At 47.1% G+C, this 21,400-nt stretch overlaps 1 protein-coding gene across 5 annotated transcripts in view; it reads left to right on the plus strand.

Annotated features, from left to right (window-relative positions):
• The window catches only part of ABR (ABR activator of RhoGEF and GTPase), a 271,256-nt gene that overhangs the window by 107,369 nt on the left and 142,487 nt on the right, over positions 1 to 21,400 (plus strand). For 4 of the 5 annotated variants that reach the window (XM_031967754.1, XM_031967756.1, XM_023503698.2 and 1 more), the window contains exon 2: positions 16,489 to 16,673. In XM_031967754.1, coding sequence (XP_031823614.1) covers positions 16,489 to 16,673 — 185 coding nt within the window. Of the gene's footprint in view, positions 1 to 3,461; positions 3,656 to 16,488; positions 16,674 to 21,400 lie in introns of those variants that run through there. The other variant, XM_031967757.1, reaches the window with a different exon arrangement.

Consider the following 21,400-nt stretch of genomic DNA (forward strand, 5'->3'; position numbering starts at 1 on the left):
TGAAGTGACTTACTAAAAATCACATGGGAACCAAGTTACAGAGTCCAAGACTTCAAACTCTGACTCCAGCATTCTTCCCATGACAAATCGGAAGGATAATTGGAGAATGGGCCTACAGATGTGCAAGAAAGAGCCCAAAAATAGGATAGGAAAAATGGCTGCCCATACCCTGGTGGAAAGAAAATTGGGCAGGGAATGAATTAGGCAGCTCAAATTTCCAGCCCTGGCTGTCTCCTAACTTGCCATGTGACCTTTAAGAAAGTCCCTTTCTAGGGCCTCAGTTTCCACTTGGGTGAAATGAGGGAGTTGAATTGGACACAAGTACCCATAATGCTTTGGTTCTAAGATTTGTGACCATAGAGACGGGTACAGATTGAGAGCATTTGGGTTGTCATGGGAAAAAAATACAGATTTTCAAGTCGGCAGCCGTAGATTAGAATTCCAGTACATCAACCATATGCTCAGGCAAATTATCTTCCATCTTGAGCCTTCGGCTTCCTCATCTGTCAAATGAGACGGTTTGACTAAGTCATTTCTAATGTCTATAAATTCGGTTCATTCATTAAACCAGAATTTATTGGAAGTCTATTATGTGCAAGGCTTGGAATCCGACCTCTGGGAGCTTACAGAGCTTACACTCTGACCCCACAGTTCTGTGGGAGTCAGAGTGGGAGATGCATTCATACAGCTTGTATGTATATGTATATAAAAGATGTGTACGTCTCATATAGCTTAGATATGTTGCAGCTGTTAATTTGAGGAGGAGGCGAGTTCTCAGGGAAGGGGAGGGCAGCCCCTGACAAGCCTTGAAGGAAGCTGGAGAGTTCTGTGCGGTGGCAGTAGGGAGGGAGGCCACTTCACGTCTGTTCAAAGGGAAGGCTAGGGAGCATCCTAGCCCATTACATTGTAGGAAATAGAGTAAGTGTTTGGCGTCCCCAACTCCCTCTGATCTGCGGGGAAGCCGGGCAGAATGCTCTGCCCTTTTGGTCTCAGTATTTCACCCGTCAAAGGAGGATGGAAGTATCCAGGGGTGGATTTTCTTGTAGGAGCAGAGGTTTCTTTTAAGAGAGATGTTGTGACCCCTTTAGGTGAAAGGGAAGAGGCAAGAGGTCCTTGGTAGGGAAAGAGCTGGATCCATCCTCAAGCTCCTCAGGCTGGCTGCAGCACCCCCCCCCCCGCTCCCCACTCCCAGCCCAGCCCCAGCCCCTTGTTTATTTCCTGCTGCAGTGGGTGCCCAGGCGCTAGCCTCAGGGGGCTTCTTCTTTGCCAGGCTGGTGATGGAGCCTGCCAGCCTCCAGGAGGCTTTTCCAGCCCCACTCCCACCCCTCCCCTCCTGCTCGTTGGGGTGGCTGCTCACCCCCTTTGTTCTCTCCCTTCAGGCCTCTGCTTCCCTCCACCACCAGGCAAGTTGGTGATATGATCGGTTTCCATAGCAACCAGATAGAATGTGCCCTCACGCTCTCCCTTCAAACCCCACCCCCAAACAACACACACACACACACACACACACACACACTCACACTCTCTCTCACACACACACTCACACACACTCTCTCTCTCTCTCTCTCTCTCACACACACACACACACACACACACACACACGGAGCTGTGTGCAGTTAGCCTGTTCCTGCAGATGGAAGCAGGGCTCAGATCAGCTGCTTTATCTCCAGGAATTAGCATCGTCCCTCCCCGTCCCATCCCTCACTCCTCGAGCTGACCCTCCCTCTGAGGAGGTGATCAGCAATGGGGGGAGACCAAGCCAGGGACTGAGGAGTGAGAGCTCTTCCCCCTTCATCTTCTGAGGGGCCGGGCAGGCCAGAGCCCAATCTTGGCAGCTCTGGGCGGTCTCCAAACCCGGCCCTCGAGGAGCCTCCTGCTTTCTTCCTGCTTTTCCACATCTGTGGCATTGTGGGGAGAGCCCAAGCTCTGCCTGGAGCCAGTGTTGGGCGCCCATGCTGGTTCTGCTGCTGAGCACCTTGAGCAAATCATTGTGCGGTGCACAAAGTCTCATGTTCTCCTCTGCAGGGAGCTCATCGTCAGGCTTTTCGGAAGCCTGCCTTAGTGGCCGGGCACTGGGGAGACAGGGAACAATTGGGACATTCCCACTATATCCTATATCTGTGTGTGTGTGTGTCACATGCACAAGTGTGCACCTGTAAATTCTCTCTGTGTATATTCTCTTTTCTGTATGTGTATATATATATATATATATATATATATATATATATATATATTCCCTCTCTATGTTCTCTGAATATTCCCCTTATGTTCTCCATATATACTTTCTCTAGATATATAGTTTTCTCCTACATGTATCTATCTATGTACATATTTCTCTACATTCTCTCATTGTGCCTATATATATGCATTCTCTCTCTATTCTCTCTCTGTTTGTACATATTTATATTTCTCATCCGCCTTATAATCTGTGTTTCTGTATATCTCATATGTATATATTTATATATTCTCTATATACACATGGGTATATTTTTTCTCTCTATATGTACACTGAATTCTCTCTATATATTTTTTCTTTCTCTATATTCTATATAGATGTATATGTATAGATCTCTGCATTGCATATATATAATGTGAATATCTGTGTATACCTATATATGTGTATGTGTGTGCTTATACCACATGTACATATGCATATACACCTGTGTACATGTGTGTGCATGTACATATGCAACGTGTTGAAGATAGCTCTAGAGTTGCATTCATGTACGTGCGTGCATATGTACATGTGTGATTGCCATTTGGGCACGTGTGTGTGTGTGTGTGGCCGAGACTCGTCCCTTCTGCGGCCCCCCGTGGCTCCCAGGACGTTCCCTCAGTCGTCCTCCAGCCCCAGCTCCTGTTCCTCATCTCCTCCTCGAAGCCTGCTCCAATTATTCCCTCCCACATGAAGCCCTCCTCCCTCTCTGAAATCCTCCAGTGCCTGCAGTCAGGGCCACACAGCAAAGCACTTAATTGTTCTATAATTGTTTGCCATGTTTTATTTCCTCAAATAGACCCTGGGTTCTGTGAGCACAGGGACATTTGCTTTGTCTCCCAAGGGAGCTGGCGTGATCCCGGGCAACGAGATGTTCCTCTTAACTAGGGGACTTGCCAGGGGAAAGATAATACACTCGTGTCGGCGGAATGGGGTCTGCCGGTTGTGACCCAGGAGGGACTCTTGAACAGCTTTCCCCATGGGATTCCTGCTGCCCCTTCCTCTCTTCTGCAGAACCAGTTCCCCCTGACATTGTGGCACCGGATTCGAGTGGAAGGGACGTTCAGGATTGCCTCCTGCTAGGGAGGAGGAGAAGCCGAACTTGTAGAGGCTAGGGGAGTTACCCACAGTCATAAAGATAATAAGTAGCAGCAGCAGGATTTGAATCCATCGCCAACATCCTTTCTATTCGGGCTCAATTTGTCTTTTTCTGTCCCCAACAGAACTCGCAAGATTGTAATTTAGGGTCTATTTCTGCATTTGATCAAGCAGCCTTCCTCCCCCCACAATGGGTCCCCTCCATCGTCGATTCCAATTCCAAAGGAGAGCACTTCTTAGTTTGATCACGTGGAAACACATGCACACCCATCCTTCCCACGTGGAAGAATGACAGGAGAAATAACGGTGCCATCAAAATAAGATATTTCCTCTTCAGACTGGGTAAGACCATAGGTATCTCAATCTGGGGGGGGGGAGGGAGGACCTGAGAGTTCTAGTCTCATTTTATAAATAAGGACTCCAAAGCCCAGAGGGATTTCCCAGCATCACACATCAAGTATCTGGGCAGGATTTGAACTCGGGTCCTTGAATTCAGATCCAGCCTTGCCAATGCCTTTTCTTCCATGGAACCTGACCTGATCATCCCATCAAGTAGTAGAGATCTCTCTCCCCTAAAGAACTTCACTTTGGCCTTTTATTTTTCTCTCTCCTGCATTTATCCTATGTTCCATGACATTGGTAGTTTTGCCCTATCCCTCTCGTAAAGTGTGGCCACATGAGATTGGGGACTATCCCACCTCGGCTTTGTATCTCCCCCATGTCTAGATCTCCACGTAGTAGTCATTTAATTATTTAACTTGACTAACAACAAAGAAAATAACCTCCTTTTAGTTCTTGGATGTTCAAGTAGAATATTTTCAATCAATTATTAAAGGGATGACATGATGAATTTGCAGCAAGGGAAGCAGTGATCAGGAAGAGCCAGCCCGATCGTGTCACACTAACCTCATTCCCTCCTTTGACAGGGGGTTAGAGCTATCAAGGGAATGCTGTAGTTGGAATTAACCTAGATTTTAGCAGAATCTTTGATACAAGTTTCTCTTTCTTATCCTTCTCGAAAAAGATTTGTGTTCAGTCGTGGTTTGGTTAGATGCATTTGGAATTGGTTGAATGGCTTCACCAATTTTTTAAAATTTTAATAGCTTTTGATTTACAAGATATATGCATGGGTAATTTTATAGCATTGACAATTGCCAAACCTTTTGTTCCAATTTTTCTCCTCCTTCCCCCTACCCCCTTCCCTGATGACAGGATGACTAATACATGTTAAATATATTAGAGTATAAATTAAATACAAAATAAGTATACATGTCCAAACCATTATTTTGCTGTAGAAAAAGAATCGGACTCTGAAATATTGTACAGTTAGCCTGTGAAGGAAATAAAAAATGTAGGCAGGCAAAAATATATGTATTGGCTTCACTAATTATTGATCCTGGGCATGTAGGTGCCATAGGAGCACCGGGTCTGGAGTCAGGAAGACCTGAGTTCAAATGCAGCCTCAGACACTTGTGATTCTGAGTAAGTCTTTTCACTGTTTGCCTCAGTTTCTTCATCTGTAAAATGAACAGGAGAAAGAAATCGCGAGTCAATCCAATATATCTGCCAAAAGAAAATCTCAACTAGAATCACGAGGCGTCAAATACAGTTGAAATGGCTAAATGGCAGTTATTGATTCCCTGTAATTTTGGAGGGCGCTCTCCGGTGGATCTGTTCTGGGGCCCATGAAGTTGGACATTTTTAACGGTAACTTGGATACAGGCGTAGATGGCACAGGAATCATGTCGGCAGATGGCATGGGAGGGAGAGATAGCTAACGTCGGATGACAGAATCAGGCTCTGAAATATTGATGGGCAAATGTTAAAAGTCTTAACATATGAGTTCAGAAAATAAGCTTCACGTGTGCAAAATGGGAGACACGTGACTGGACAGGATGATATGCAAAAGATCTGGGAGATGTTACCAAGAAGCAAGGTTAAGAAGGAAAGACTTCCCACCAAGTTGAGGTTTTTGACAAGGGAAAGGGGCTGGCTTGGGGGTAGAGGATGTAGTAGATGGTTCCCCCTCCTTACTGAAGAGCATGAAGGTGTATGATGATTTTTTTTGTAGAAGTGAATGGTTGAGTTTTAGTCCCAGGCCTGCGGAGTGTTTTTCTAGTCTGGATTAAAGGGATGGAAGGTATTGCAGTGATGTCTGGGAGGGGTGACAATGGTGTGCCTCTTTAAAGCCCACAGGTGGGCCCTGAATGAGCCATTCAAACTGCTTTTCCAGTGATTCCCCAATGGGAGCCAGAAATACATCAGAATGTTCTCCCTTCCCTTTGTGTCAGCAGTGGAGGGCTCTGAGAGGGGAATACCACCTGCCATGTTGAACTTGGCTGATGTGTCAGTGGGCTTTGCTGACTCATTTTTCTTTCTCTTTATTTGAGTCAGAGCTTCTTAACTTGTGTGTGTGTGTTATGGTCCCTTCCATTGGCTTTGTGGGGAAGCATGGTTCTAAATGGTAAAGAAAAATACACAGAATTAAAGAAAACTGGTTATATCAAAACAGATTAATTGTCCTTCCTTCTGGAGGAGGTCTGTGACCTCAGGGAGGGATCCCCTACATGCAAGTGAGGGAGGACTGCGCAAGGTCACTGGCCTCACTTTCCCCTCCAAGCCATCTGGGCCCAGTGGCCAGATACAGATCAGGCCGACTGGAGGTGACCCTCAATGCACCGGGAGACCTTGGCCTTTTTAAGGTTTTTAAACAGATCTTAGTTTGACTGAGACAAGGTCTGATTAATGATTAAAGCTAGGGAAGAAGTGAGGCAGAGGGTGGTCTCTTTTACCTAATTAAAAAAAATCCAGTCTGGAAGGAAAGACCCTGAGGATTTCTGGCCAAAAGAACAAAAGAATTTGTTTACTCTTAGCCTTTAGAGCTCAAACTATGCCCAAGTGAGGCCTAGGAAACCCTTGTATAAGTGGAATTGGGAAAGACCCCCAAAGTACTAGTCTTGCGAGTACAGTGAGATCTGAGTTTGACCCATATTAGTTGTGTGGCCCTAGACAGCTCCCAGCCTCAGTTTTTCTCACTTATAAAATGGGTATAGTCATAACACCTATTTTTCTGAGGATTAACTGCAGTAGCATATATAAAGTGGGAAGGGGGGGGGGAATTCAACTTTAATTGAACTTCAAGAAGCAACCATAAGATTAACTTACATTTATATAAGGTTTCTCATCAAACTATAGCTCTTTGAGATCAGGGACAGTCTTTTGCCATTCTTTATGTCCCTAGAAGTGCTTTGCACAGAACCTAACCCATAGTAGACACTTTGCATGTATTATCTCATTTGAGTCTCTCAATGGTATTAGTATCCGCCTTTTACAGATGAGGAAACTGAGGCTGATAGAGAAAAGATAAATGGCTTTACTGGTAAAGTAAGTGTCTCTAAGTGTCTAAGGTCCAATTCGAACTCAGGTTTTCAGAATTCCAAATCCAGTTCTCCATACACTCTGCCACCTAGTGACTATTAAGTCTAAGGACCAAGGGGAAAAGGACCAAAGACAGAAAATATTAACAAATTACTTTCTAAGAAAACAGAAAAAGGGCCCATAAAACATATAACATTTATAACAATATAAATGATTCATTATACATACTAGAGTGTGAGAGCCAGCACTCGGAGGCCTGGTTGTCCAGGAAGGATTCGTGGAAGATCACAAAGGGATTATGGGGATGGTACCTGAACAAAAGTGGTTTCACAGGGCAGTGGGGGGGGCAGAACGCCCTTCTGGGCGGTTGTGATTTCCCCCATGGGCCCATAGAAGGCACACCCCAAGGTTGAAGCAGGTGCTGGCCCTTTTTGGCTGGAAGGCAGAAAAGTGGGCTGGAGCCGGATTCCGGAGACTAGGGGGGTGCTTATTTTGGTTTGTTTTCAATCTCCCATGATTTTGGCAGCCAGGAGAAGGCCGAATTGGTTAGGAAAGTCTAGAGGCAGTTAGAAAACTATTAAAAGTCCAGGCAATAGAGGACGAAGGCTTGAAGTGGGCCAGGTGGCCCTTCGCTGGCAGAGAGAAGGGGGATAAATGGGGTACATATTTGTGGAGGTAAAACTGACAGGACTTGCAACTGCTTTGGTGGGGGAAGTGAGGAAGAGGAGCGTCAGATATGATCTTGAGCTTTTGTGCGGGTGATGTGACATTGGGAGCGGGAACCATCATCAAAAATAAGGAAGGTGCTAGGAAGGACACTCCGGTTTGGGGGTTTTGATTTCAAGCTCCTGTATGACATCCAGGTGGACATGTTGTCCATCTGACAGCTAGAGAGACAGCTGGCTCTTTGGGAGAGATCGGGGTCTCCAGGCCGCCCCAGGGATTTCTGCCTGATTTTCCTTCTGGTTCTAAATCTACAAATTGTTCTTTTCCCCCTTTTTCTTTTTCTTAGCTTTTTTTTTTTTTTTTTTTAAGGATTGTCTGTCTAGGTGCGGGAGGGAAAGGGTGGGAAATGAAGGTGAGATAACAGACATTTTAAAAACAAAATTGATTTTAAAACAATTTAAGGCCTTGAGTTTTTACCTGCCTAGTTTTCCCACTTCAATCTCTTCTTGGTGGATCGGGAGATGTGGGGAAAGGCTTTGCTCTGCTAGCAAAGGAAGATGAGGACTTAACAGATAATCACCCTGTGTGTTGTTACCTGAGCGACTTTGAGTGGGGGCCCTAGGAGCTGTGAGGAGACTGGGAAGTGCCCTGGGGGAGGAGCAGTTACAAACCTGGTTGAAAACAAAATGACAAGGTGAGACTAGAACAAGTGAGGGGCATTTAAAGTTAGTTCTGGAGAATGTCACAAGATACCTTTGTCATTATTGCAGCTGATATTATTTGACCTGGTTTCCACTCACTATTTCCTGGCCCTTATTCACTGTAGATTTTAGAGACCCTAGATTTATAGCTGGAAAGGAGCTTAGAGACCATTGTTAAAAGGAAAATTCTTTGTTTCGGCTTTCTTTCACCCTGAATAACAAGACAATACTCAGGAAAAAGAGGATTAAATGAGTTTATTAAAAATATGTCAAAGTTGCCATGTATCAAATGGTTGATTACTGGAGATCAGCAAGTGATTCAAGGTAGAGCCAGTTTTTTATTGATAACTTTCAGAATGTGATAAAGATAATTGCGATTGGTCCATATCAGTGAAAGGAATGGGCCATTGCATCTCCGCATCTCCCAGATTGCTGGTAGGCAGGTGAGGGCTAACTGGCAGGTAATACAAAGACTTGAGTGTTGCTTCCCCCAAGAATAAATTACAAGTCAGTCTCTGTCTGTCTCTGTCTCTCTGTCTCTGTCTCTCTCTCTCTCTCTCTTTACCTCCCCCCACTCTCTGTCTCTCTCTGTCTCTCTCTGACTCTCCCCCCCCTTTATCTCTCACATACTCTCTTTCTTCTTCTCTCTCTATCCCTCCCTCCTCTCTCTGTCTTTCTCTTTGTCTCTTTCTCTCTGTCTCTCTCTGTCTTTCTCTTTGTCTCTTTCTCTCTGTCTCTGTCTCTCTGACTCTCTCTCTGTCTCTCTGACTCTCTCTCTGTCTCTCTCTATCTCTCCTTCCCTCCCTCCCTCTCTCTGTCTCTTTGTGCGCTCACACACACATGTATGTATATGTACATATATACACATACACATATGTATGTGTGTGTATATATATTGTTCACCCAGTCAATATAACTTTCAGTAGCACTTCAGTCCTTTCCTTTTATTTTAAAGGTGAGATTTAGAGACATTATTTACCCAAGACTACAGAGGTAATAAGTGAAAAGGGTAAGAATTGAATCCAGGTCTTCTGACCCTTAATCCAAGCTCTGTTTAACTTTAGCTCCTCCCTAGTGATTAGCTCTGGATCACTCAACTAATATTTACTAAGCATCTTCTATGTGTGAGGCCTTGTGCCAGAGGCTGGAAGAAGAGGGGTCCCCAAGCTGGACCCTGGACACTGAGGGTATACTAGGAACCTTGAGAGGAGAGGGCTTGAATGGCAGTTGGTGCTGAGTGATGGAGGACCAGACTTGGAATCAGGAAAGTCTCAGTTTAAATCTGATGCTGGGATTCAAGGCTTCATGAGGCAATCATCCTTGAGACGTTCACCCTTTCCAGAGTCCTGTGAGTAGTAAGTGCTGGCTTTGGGGGTCACTTTCTCAGGGTGTCTCTCCTCTCTCGGTACATGCAGACAGCTTGTCCTCCAGTCATTACAGCTCAGCAGAGGGAGACCTTCCATTCAGCCTTCCACGCTTTGGAGGATGGTGGCCATCTCCTTGTTGGGGACAGAGCCATACATTTTCTATAGCCATTTTTGGAGACCTGAAAACTAGCTTTACTCTCCTAATTCATTCATTCAAAGTCAAGAACATTCTACCTAGAAGTTCTTGAATGAACACAGAAAGGTTTCCTACTGGCAGCACCTGGAAGATCTGCATCTGGCGCGATGCCAAGGATGATCTGGCTGGAAGAGAGCCAAAATAGGTTCACAATGCACAGTCCAGATGAGGATACAGAGAAAAAAGCCCCCATGCTCTTTCCAACTCCTGTCCTTGAGGGACTTCTTTTTGGCTAGTGTTGTATCCTCAGCACTTAATACAACTGAGTAAGAACTTAATAGACCTTTCCTAGGCAGCTGAGCAGCTAACTGGGATCAGACAGTTGAGGGACAAAGCTGAGTCCTCCACACTCCAAATCCAAAGTTCTTCCCGCTGTCCCACCTATAACAAATGGCATTTCTATGGCTTTATGATCTGCACAGCTATTTGCATATGTTATCTCAGTCTCATATGCTTGTATCAATTTCTCAGTGCCTGGTAAACAGTAAGCACTTAATAAGTGCTTCATCTATCTTGTCTTATTTGACCCTTACAGTAACCTATTTTATAGATGAGAAAATTAAGATTCAAAGATTTCTGAACTAGATCTGTGAGGTTAGTGAGATTTCTGATGAAGAAAGTCTCTCTAACCAATGCCGATTGGCAACTGATTAGCAATTTTTTTCTTTTCAATGATATTTTATTTTTCCAAATACATGTAAAGATAATTTTCAACATTTGTTTTTGGAAGACTTTGTGTTCCAATTTTTTTCTCCCTCCTTCCCTCTTCCCCAAGATAGCAAGCAATCTGATGTTAGCAATTTTGTGAGGAGCCACTGTGTGATTGGGGGGAGTAGGGGGAAGTCACCTGGAGCACTGAGCTAGTAGGCGATTTGTGGAGGACCACCCAGCTAATGTGTCTCGAAGTCAGGATTTGGTTGAGGCAATTTATCACTTGTTTGCAATAACCCATGGACTTCCTGATCACCAATCCCAGTTCCTAAAAGAAAGGAGAGGTCTGATAACTCTTATATAGCCAGGAGTTGGACAAAGAAAGGGCAGTAACTCAGGAGATGCTCCTGTCAAAAAACAGGACAGACAATTGAGTGGAAGGAGGAGCCAACCACAGACAGTCCATGGAGAGTTAAGAGTCTCTTCCTGGGGCAGCCCCTCCTGCTGTTACCATCTCTTGCTATTCCTAGGAAGAAATCTCCCATACTGCTCTGGTGAGCAGAGCCTTTGTCACTGAGGGCTAATAACTTAGTCACCCAGAATCTTGGTAAAAGACTCATTTTCCACCAATAGGCACAATTTGTCCCTAAGAACTGAGTCTATTTTCTCCTAATTATCTTCTACTTCCCCTGAGCTGCCTACTCAGAGACGGGGCCTGGTGAGTTGATATTGTGGGTTTTTTTCATCAGAAGGGGACACCTACAGGTTGTCTTGGTATGGCAAAAATGGCCATTTGTTCAGCCACAGAAGAAGGATGGAGACTGAGACTCTGTATTATAGCTCCCCAGCCCCCAGACTTTGCCCATAAGCCCCAGCCAGGCAACCTGAAATGCTAGCATAGGGCAGGGAAATAGGAAGCAAGCCTTCCTGCCAGGGAGGTTTCTGAGGCTCAGCTCCTTACAGAATAAGCCAGTAGAGTAGGAGGAGGAAGAAAACTCCTGCCCATAATCAGCCCTATTTAATTAGCAAATATTTAATTAAAAAAAAAAATATATATACATACACATGTGTGTACACATGCATAAATGCATGTGTATATGTGTATATATACACATGTGTATGTTTGTATGTACATGTACACACACCTACATATATACACAAACACATTTGGCTTTGAGTGAATAAAGACTTGTTCTTGGAGTTTTAGAGCAGAGTTCAGAGGCTCCGTGACCCTGAGTAAGGTATTTCGTATCTCAGTGCCCCAGGATCTCTTCAAGATTACTGGCTGCAGAGAAGGGGTTTTGGGCAGGGGAGTTTTTCACCTGGGAGTTTCCCATACAATTACATCTCAGGGCCAGTCTCCATCCCACCCTTTTGTTTTTATCTCGGCACCATCCCTTATAACAAAGATGGGGATCAAAAAAAAAAAAAAAAGAAGTGCCATTCCCTCTTTATTTTAGAAGCCTAGAGAGGAAAAGTGACTAACTTAAAGATCACATAGGTAGGAAGCACCGGAAACTGGATTTGAGTCCTCTGAATCAAAAAGAAAAAAGACAACAGAAAAAGAAAAGAACAGAGCAATTCAGCCAAAAAACCACCACCAAGGCCAGAGTCTGACAATGTATGTGACCTAGAACAGGCCTTGTCCCCCACCTGAACAGTGAAAGAAAGGGCAAGAACGTGCAGAATTCTCCACACCAAACTTGGTCATGAGAATTCTGCAGCCCTCGTTTTCATTCTTTTGTTGTTTTCTCTTTCTATTTCTGTAGTCTTTGTGTATGTTGTTTTCCTGGTTCTCAGCACGCCTTTGTAAAGTGCCCACCACATACGAGGGCCTGTGCTAAACTGGGGATAAAAAGACAAAAAGGAAAAAAATGATTTCTGCCTTCAGAAAGCTCACATTCTGCTGGGGGATGGAACACGGACCTAGATTGGTGTTTATGGTTTGGGGGTAACCACGGGAGGGAGAGAATATGGACAAGTGGAAGGAAAGGGAATAGAAATAGCCTCAGAGGCCTTTGTTCTACAGAGAGGGAAACTGAGTCTCAGGTTAAAGAGACTTTCTAGGCAAGATTTGAACTGTTAATGGTTTGGTTCCATAGTTCCATAGTTATCCATCATCTTCATTCTGCACCAAGCTGAGCTTTGATGGAAAACAGAGATTTTTGTGGGTAGGGATGAAGAGAGAGAACATGATTCTTACCATTGCTCACCCTATGAGATCCCCTCCCTCCCATTCCTTGAATCTCCCCATCTGGTGAACAAAGGGTCAATATGACCGTTTAACAGTTGCTCCACGTGAAGACCCTTTTCTATGAGGAAGTTTTTTTCCATTTTTCCTTGAGATGGTGCTGAATTTTGACTTCATCCAGCTAGACTATCCATCACTAATCCTGTGAAACTCTGCCTTCTGACTTTGTGAACAGGAAATGATGGAGAATCCTGTTTCCTTCAGACATTTAAATAAATGTTTGATGATTGAATGAGTAAATGATGAGTGAAAACTTTTCCATGACTGAGCTTTCCTTTCTCTTTCCTGGCTTGGCTATAATTACTCTTCGATTCATTCTTTCCAGATCTTTCCCCTGGGCTCTGCCGGGAAGAAGCAAGGTCCAGTACAATGTAGTTTGTGCCTGTGTTTTTGCTTTATTCCTGTCTCCATCTTGCTCATAACAGGATGAGGTACTTCTGGAGCTTGGGGAGAAGGGGAGTGGTGAGAAAAGATCGCTGCTTGTGTGCCCTGAGAAGACCAAGTTTATTTTTTTTCTTCTGAAATCCCACCAGAGTGGCTTTGTCTTCATTTGTCACCCAAAGAACACGATTGATTCAAAGCAGTGAGAAGCCCAAGTTGAATCACCTCCAATGTTCAGGAAGTGAAGGCCCTTGGGAAAACAGTAGCACCCTGGTTGCTTCATGGTATCTGCCACCTTGTCTGATACATAATCTGCCCATGGACTCAGAGACCTCGCCCTACTTGGGGGAGCTCGGTCTTGGCTGTTGAGCCCCCATCTACTTTTCACACCTGAGAGCTCCCTAGGACTCAAGACTCCTTCTTTCAAACAGACTCTAGAGTTTCTTGTAGTGTTAGCAGAATCAGTCACAGAAAGCCTATGGATTTATGAACAAAAATGGAAGCATTTATTGAGACTCATTCCATGTTAAACACTGGGATGCAAATAGAAAAGCAAGACAACCACTGCTTTCAGGTAGCTCATGTGCCTTTTCAGGGGAGATAGCACAGCTAGGGAAGGTTCAGGTAGAGAGTGAATTGCAGTCTGGAGTCCTCAAGGATATGGTATGGTAGGGATCCTCGCCACCATCACTAAGAAGGAGAGTGGGATTCTGGGATGGGGATGGGAGAGGTCATTGTCAGGAAGAGAAAATTGGCAGAAGAATTGGTTGTGAAGTCTAGGGGAGGGGCAGAGAGACCTTGTTTAGAATCAGCTTCACTTAAAGCTACTCCCAGATGGGTTCTGCAATTAATTAATTGCCATAGAGACCATGTAGTTCAACAGACACATTTTACAAAATGAGACTGGAGCTAAGAGAGTTTCAGTGATTAGTTCCAAGGTCACACGGGTAGTGAGCAGCCCCTGAGCCCAGATTCTCAAACTCCAACTCCAGCAGAGAGGTTAGAAAGAAGCATTTATTAAGCACCTACTGTGTTACAGGTACTACACTAGGTGCTGGGAAAACAAAAACAAAAATAGCTTCTACCCTTCGGGAGATTATATTCTATTAGGGGAAATAAGCACATATGCTTGTAAGTACAAAGTCAATGTAGAGGTAATGGCAAGGAAGAGGGATCAGGGAAAGTCTCCTGCTGAAGGAGGTGGTACTTGAGTTGAATTTTGAAGGAAACCTTGGATGGACTCCGGAATCCATCTGGTAGACAATCTGAGCCGGGGAGGAAGAGAGTCTGATTATATGATCTCACAGCTCAGCCTCTTGGTCCAGGCCATTGCTACTGCCTCGCTTGGGCTTCCCCTAGGAAAAAAGATTTTCAAGCGATTCTACAGGCCACAAACACTCATTGATCTGCCTGCCGAGGGCAGGGACCTTGTGTCCCCTGTGATGGCTCCATGCACAGGCTGCTCAGGCCTGCCTCCCTCCCACATGCTCCGGGCCAAGGCCTCTGTAATAACCGGTAACAGCATGGAGAGAAGCTGGGAGAACACAGACACCCTGACAGCTTAATGGGGACATTCAGGGCTGAGGAGGGAGACTTGGAGCAGGTGCAGCTGCCAGAGAAGCAGGGAGTCAGCGGGAGCAGCCCAGAGGTATCTTGGAGCTGCTCAACAAGTACTGGGGGATATCAGTGAGTAGGGATGGCCGACACAGGCTGTCAGCAAGCAGTTATTAAGGGCCTGAGTGTCAGGCACCCGGGCCAGGCTGCAAAGAAAAGAGGCAGAGGCCCTTTGCCCAGAAGGAGTTTCCATGGGGGTGGGGGGAGGTGAAAGGAGCTCGTGGAGGATGTGAAACGCGGGGTGAGCGTCGATTCCTTAGTCTGTTGGGATGTTTCGTGCAGGGGGAGGGAAGCATGTATCTGTGTCTGTTATCAAGTCAAGGGAATCTGGGCTCGGTTGCCTGAAGTTGATGAGGCCAACTGACTCCAGCCTCCTGGAAAAATACAGAAAAGATTGTGCCATGGGAAAAGCCTTGAATTTGGAGTCAGAAGTCCTGCCTTCCTCTTATTAGCTGGTTAACCTCAATAGGGAGGCTTGGTCTCTCTCAGCCTCAGTTTTTCTGTGAAATGAGGCTTTTTGAGGAGTCTCTCGTTCATAGGTTCTTTCTGTCAGTGAGAGATGCAACAAGTCCCTTCCCTGGATTCGAACATCCTGTTTTCTTCCCCTCACCCACTCCCCACACTGCCTCAGTCCTGAACATCCCTGTGGAGTTGCCAAGACATCTGGGTAACATCTTCCATGTTATCTCAGCGTGAGGAAGCGATTCCCTGGAAAGTGGTGAAATCTCCACCACTCAGGCTGACCCGCCCGGTGGGGCGCGGGACCCTTGGCTTCTGCCCTTCAGGTTGTTGGTGGGGCGGGGGGGGGGTGTCGTCCCACACCGGGCACAGTCCCAAGTCACCAGGCAATTTCTGAGAGTGGGAGACGTGGTTAACCCCCTGTGAAAAGAAGCCAAGTTTGAATCGTGGTCATAGACACTACCCTCCTGGCAGCCGGGGGCATCCCAATGGGAGCACGCTCTAGGTTATCCTGGGTTCCAGGTAGCCCCTGGAGGCAGGGGTCTTGTGGGGGAGGCTGGCAGCTGGCTGCTCTTCGTAAGCAAAGGAGGTAGGGCAGTTCTAGAGCTCATCCTTGGGGGTCCCCAGGGGAACAGAGCCATTAACTCTTTCAGCACCAAGCTCTCGGACAGTTCCCATGGCTACTGGCTAATTCTGTTCTGTGGTTTAAAAGTCTGAGTGGGGCTGGCAGCCGCAGTGAGGGGTTAATTGTAGCAGAGGCTCCCTTGTCCCCCTCGTCCTCCTCCTCCTCCTGCTTTTTCTCTAAAGGAAGCTTATGGTGAAATTATAGAACCAGACCTGGCTTTTGAGGACCCTGCCATTAAACAGTGGCCCAGCTTGGCCACAGAACCGCCTCCTCATCCCCACCCAGGAAGGAGTCCCCTGGCATTGGAGCCGTGGCACCTCTTTCATGGGGAAAGGTTTGAGGGAATCAGAAGGGCCGATTTAGGGATGGTTCTGCCTCTCTCCCTTACACCCGGTCTCCCTTGTGGCCCCCCAGGGGGAACTGGGCTCCGTCTAGAAATGGCACCAATAGGGGAGGGGTTCAGGAAGTGACATCGCTCAGCCTGCCCCCGCCTCCTTATTCCCTATAAAAAGCAGAATGGTGACTCAGAGAAGAGAGTTGGAAGCTTCCTGCCTCCTGCTCCTGCTGTTAATTTTTAGACTTGGAATTAGGCAGGAGGCAAAGGAAACGGCAGCTTGGAATAAGCGTCTGACATGTTATTAAACGGGCGGCTCTGACAATGCTCTTGCCGCCTGATTCTGAGCAGCCTCTGAGTGTGTGCCTTCTGGGACTCTGGGGTCCGGTTCGAGGGGGGGCTCCCTCACGACTCAGCCCTAGCCAAGGGGGCTGGTGAATGGTGTGGAGCAAGCCATGGCGGCGGGGGGCCGGCGGCGGCGCCCACTGCGCTACCCCTCTCTGGCAGCCCTGGTAGAAGATTCTCAGTGGCCTTTCTTGTTCCTTGTCACAGACTTCAGCTACGGGGCTGACGACTACGACGGGGAAGGGAATGAGGAGCAGAAGGTGCCACCCGAGGGTTCGGAGACCATGCCGTACATCGACGAGTCACCCACCATGTCCCCTCAGCTCAGCGCCCGAAGCCAGGGGGGTGGGGATGGCATCCTGCCCACCCCCCCGGAAGGTTTGGGACCTGCGGTAGGTGTCTCCTCCTTTTTTCTTCTTCCTTGAGGGGTGCACGGCTCTCAAAGACTGGGAATTATCAGAGATGTTTTGGGGAGAGGGTGAGAATGGAGAGATCCTGAAATAATGTTCTGAGCCCACAGTTCTGGCTGCCATTAACAGTCATCTGGTGATTTTCAGTTGTTGCATGTACTTTGACTAGTTTGTGTTTATAAGATCCTAGGGTGACATCTTCCTGAGATAATTCCCTTTCCCTCTGCCTAGCTGCTTCTTTCTCTCTTCCTCTTGCTCACTCTTTAAATCTTCCCATCTAGCCTGTCTGCTTCTCTTTCCCCTGTGCTCTGTCCCTCCACCCCATCATCTCCTCCTTTCCTACTTTATCTGCTTAGCTTGTCTCTTGGTTGCCCCATCTTCCCTTTTTCCATTCCCTCTCACTCCCTTTCTGAAAAGGAAGAGAAAAGCTCAGGAGGAAATGTCAAACTGGATTTTAGACTGACCTTCCTGGCCTCCTGGCCAGCACCCCCTTCTCCTGGGGTGTGTTTGGGAGTGGGTGGTGTGAAAGACAGACAGACTGAGACGGATGTGGGAAGGGATCGGGGCAACCTTAGACTTTCCGTCCCTGGAGTTGAACAGATACATCCTCCCTGATTCGTGGCTCTTGGAGATTGGTGCCTTTTGACCAGGGGCTCCTCTGGGGGGGGATTTATGTTGGCTCTTATCCTTTCATTGTAATGTAAGAGTTCTTGATTGGGGGTCCCAGAATGATTGGGATCTTTGGTAGGTGGTCTCCTCAGTATGCTTTCTGCCTCAGGGAAAGGGTTTTGTGAGTCTTGATGCGCTAGGAATTGTCAGGGATAGATTTCAGGGGTCCATCAACTTGGATGGGAAAAAGATTGTTTTTACAAATGTAACTAAAATTTAGCAATTCCTTCTATTATGCATTTTTAAAAGCAGTCTTATTCTGAGAAAGGATCTCTGGGGTTCGGCCAGCTTCCGTGACACAAAAGAAGGTTCGGTCCTTCTGCCTTATTGGGGCTGCCTCGGGATAAGCCCTGGGAACACTGGGAGATGCCCCCTTGCTTGTTCTCCAGATGCTCTCCTGTCGGCGTGCTCGGCTCCAACCTGTTTGACCTTTTCATTTTAAAAAAGAGCTGGAAAGACTCTCCCTGGGGTGGGCTCACAAGAGTCCCTGGTGGCGAGGGGATGGTGGGAAAGATCCCTTCTCGTCGCCGCTGGGCCTCTCGCTTCCCCTCCTTGGAGTTCGCGCCCCCTCTTCACACGCCCCCTTGGTGGAGGTTGGCTGTTATAGCCTTTGGCAGCAGCGGCCTTGACAACAGGCTTTTCCACTTGGGGAAGCCACCACGTTGTCATAGCAACTGAGACCCGATGCAGACAACCACAGAAATGGCACTGAGAGCCTGCCAGGTGTGATGGGAGTTGGGGGGTTGTGGAGATTGCAGATGGGGGTTCATGCCGACAACCAGTATTAGAGGGGTTACCTTTCTGTGGAGTGGGGGAGACGGTGCTTGGGGTACAGGGGTCTGTTATTAGTCACAGTTGGGTAGGAATGAGCAGGAATGGCAGTGGGGGGGAGAGAAGGCTGATTTCTCTGGCCTGAAGCCACGCCAGGCAGGATTCCCCCAAGCGCAGCCAGTGCCCCTTTGGGTTACCCTTATTTCCCAGCCTGTCCCAGAGCAGCTACACCCACAGACGGCCAGAGAGGAAAGGATTCTTAGAGACTATTGAGTTAGTCAGTGAACAGTTATCAAGCAGCCCCCGTGGAGCAGACTGGGGCCTAGATAGTTACACAGAGAGTGCACGGTTTGGGGAGGCTCCAGGAATGGACCAGACATTGGCGGTTTGGTCTGTGGGCACTGGGCCATCAAGGGGGACAGTCGGAATGCTGGGAGGAGGGGCCGGGGCTAGCATGGCGTTCCACACGTAATGGGAGCCTGGCAAATGTGTGCTGGATTAAGTTAGCATCACGGGGTCATCACTATTTCTAGAAGGAAAGTTGGGAGTCCTCAGACCCAGGGCCCTCATTCACAGTGGAGTAAACTGAGGCTCAGAACGGGAAAGCAAGTGGCTGTGGTGGAATTTGAACCCAATTCTTCCCAATTCTAAGACACAGGCCCTCTTCTAACCTACAACCAATATTTATTTAGAGTCTGCTTTGTGTCATGGACAGTGATAAAGCACAGTGGATAGTGCAGGGCCTGGAGTCGGGAGGAATCACCTTTGTGATTCAAGTCTAGCCTCCGACAGAGCTTACTAGCTGAGTGACCCTGGGCAAGTCACTCAATCCTGTTTGTCTCCCCTTTTGTCAAATGAGAAGGAAATGGCAAGAAAACCTTAAATTGGGATCACAGAGTCAGACAGGCCTGAAAAGTGACTCAACAACACCATGTGCCATGTAAAAATTTGGAGGTAGGAGACCAGACAGAGGAGAGAGAGAGGAGAGACATACACAGAAAGAGAGAGAAGAAAGACACAGAGAAAGAGACAGGGGGAGTGAGGAAGAGAAAGAGAGGGAGGAGGGAGAGAGAGAGGAAGGGAGAAAAAAGGAGAGAGAGGAAGGAAGGGAGAGAAGGGGAAAAGGAAAGGAGGGGGAGAGAAGGAGAGAGGGAGGGAGAGAATGGGAGAGGGAGAGAAGGGGACAGAGAAAGAAGGAGGGAGAGAGGGAGAGAGAGAAAAGGAAAGAGATGAAGGAATATAGAAAAGGGGAGAAGGAAAGGAGGGGGAGAGAATAAGAGAGGGAGGGAGAGAGACAGAGACAGAGAGAAAGGAGGGGGACAGACAAACAGAGGCAGACAGAAGGGGGAGGGAAGGAGAGATTTTTGAAGCTCCCCTGGTATTATGGGGAACTGTCAAAGATTTTCAAGCTCTCCCATCCATGTCCTCCAGTTAGCCTTCTTCTGCATCGCTGCCGCCATCTAGTGAGCCCCTGTGGTACTGCTGTTTGCATCTGAGTTCAGGATGCTAGACTTGAATGATTTTTCCAGGCTGGGTTGACAGAGACTGGGCCGCTGAGCCTGAAGGAGAGAAGACTTAGAGGGCTGTGACCAGAAGGGGCTTAGGCTGGGTCTGCCTGGCCCCAGAGGGCAGAATCAGGAGAAGTCCGTTCGAGCTCGGCACTGGGAGACGGTTCCCGAGCACGGGGACAGTAGGGCACCCTGTCCTCTCCTCCGATGGCCGCCCGGAGAGAATGTGGTGGTGGGGAGTCCCTTTCGGCTGCCTCCCGTGCCCCCTAAGGTTCTTTTCTGCTCCTGAAATTCTGAGGCTAGACGAGGGACATGAGTTACCCAGCTTACACAGCTAGCCAGGAACAGAGATCAACGTTTTCTCTAGTAGAGCAGAAAGAATACTTGACTTTTAGTCGGAGGAACCAGGTTTAAATCCTACAGCTAGTCACTTACTGTCCAGGAGAGTTTGAGAAAGTCATTCTGCCTTCCTCAGCCTCAGTTTCCCCCTCTGTAAAAAAGAATCTTGATGCGACGCCTCCTAACATCCTTCCAGCTTTAAAGCCATGATCTGTAATCAGAAGGCCAGTTTCCGGCCTTCTGATCACCAGACCAGAACACAACAGGCCAGGCGTAAGATGGGGGGATTTGCCACTCCACCTTTATCCCTCTCCTAACACCGCTTCCTTTTTATGTTGAGAAGGAAATCCTTGTGTTCGCCCCATGCGTGGTCTGTCCGCAGCTCCCTGGTGACCGTTTTCCCGCTCCCCCAGCTCTGCTTCTTCTCATTGGAAGATCAGGGTGGCAGAATGTGGTCCCTCTTGCTTCAGACATCAAAAGTTCTTAATTACCTCCCAACTCTAATTGCCCCATTTAGGAGTCTATTTGTGCCTATGTCCTACTAATCTACTCTCTCGGAGGGGAAACTCTGCCAGCTTGGCTTGGCATGAATCCCTTTTTTCTGAATCCCCAAGGCTGTTCAGATGAAATAAAGAAACCAAATCGTTACGTTCAGATACATGATTTATTTAGCAAGGCGTGCAGTTGAAGAAACAAATCGGGTCCAAGGCTCCCAGTGACCTTAGTTTCTATACAATTAACAGAATTTGGAAGAAGCAAAAAATGGTATTATTGGGTTATTGGTAGACAAAGAATGGTAGTTTTTGATATTTCTTAAATCAGGGATCTTTGGGAAAGGGAGAGGGGACTGACTTTTCCAAAATCAGGTGATTTATAAGTGGCTGAAACTCAGCTTCACAAAATGGTGGAGAAAGGCAAAATGGAGTCACTGATGTAATTTTTCATGTAACCAGGCCCAGTGTTTTGGTAAAGGAGTTAAATGTTCCTGGCACAGGTCTCCATCAGTCTGGTGTGGCAGAGTCCCTCCCCATCAGGGTTTCCTGTGGAGATCTTGGCAGCCTGGGAGGGTCTGGGTTGGGCCCGACCATTGTTCTGGCTTTTCTTGCGTCTGGGCAACAGCCCTGGCCTGGTGCTTGTTGACACTCCCAACCAAGTGCTGTCTGTGCTCTGGGCATCCATGCTTGAAATTGAGTCTCACTGTCACTCTTTTCTTCCTGGAGACTTAGGAAGAGTTTGTTAAAGCTTGGGCTGGACCTTGCAAGGATTAGACAGAGGCCGAGATGGAAAGAGCATCTCTGTTCCAAGGGTTTGAGGATGAAGTTAGGATAAAAGAGCTGTCATCCTTTGCCTTTCCCTTTACAATAATAATAATAAAACCCCCATTTACATGACACTTTACTTTGCTGTAGAACCATGATCAAG

The sequence above is a fragment of the Sarcophilus harrisii genome, chromosome 4 (assembly GCF_902635505.1).
Source record: "Sarcophilus harrisii chromosome 4, mSarHar1.11, whole genome shotgun sequence".
Taxonomy (NCBI): Eukaryota; Metazoa; Chordata; class Mammalia; order Dasyuromorphia; family Dasyuridae; genus Sarcophilus; species Sarcophilus harrisii.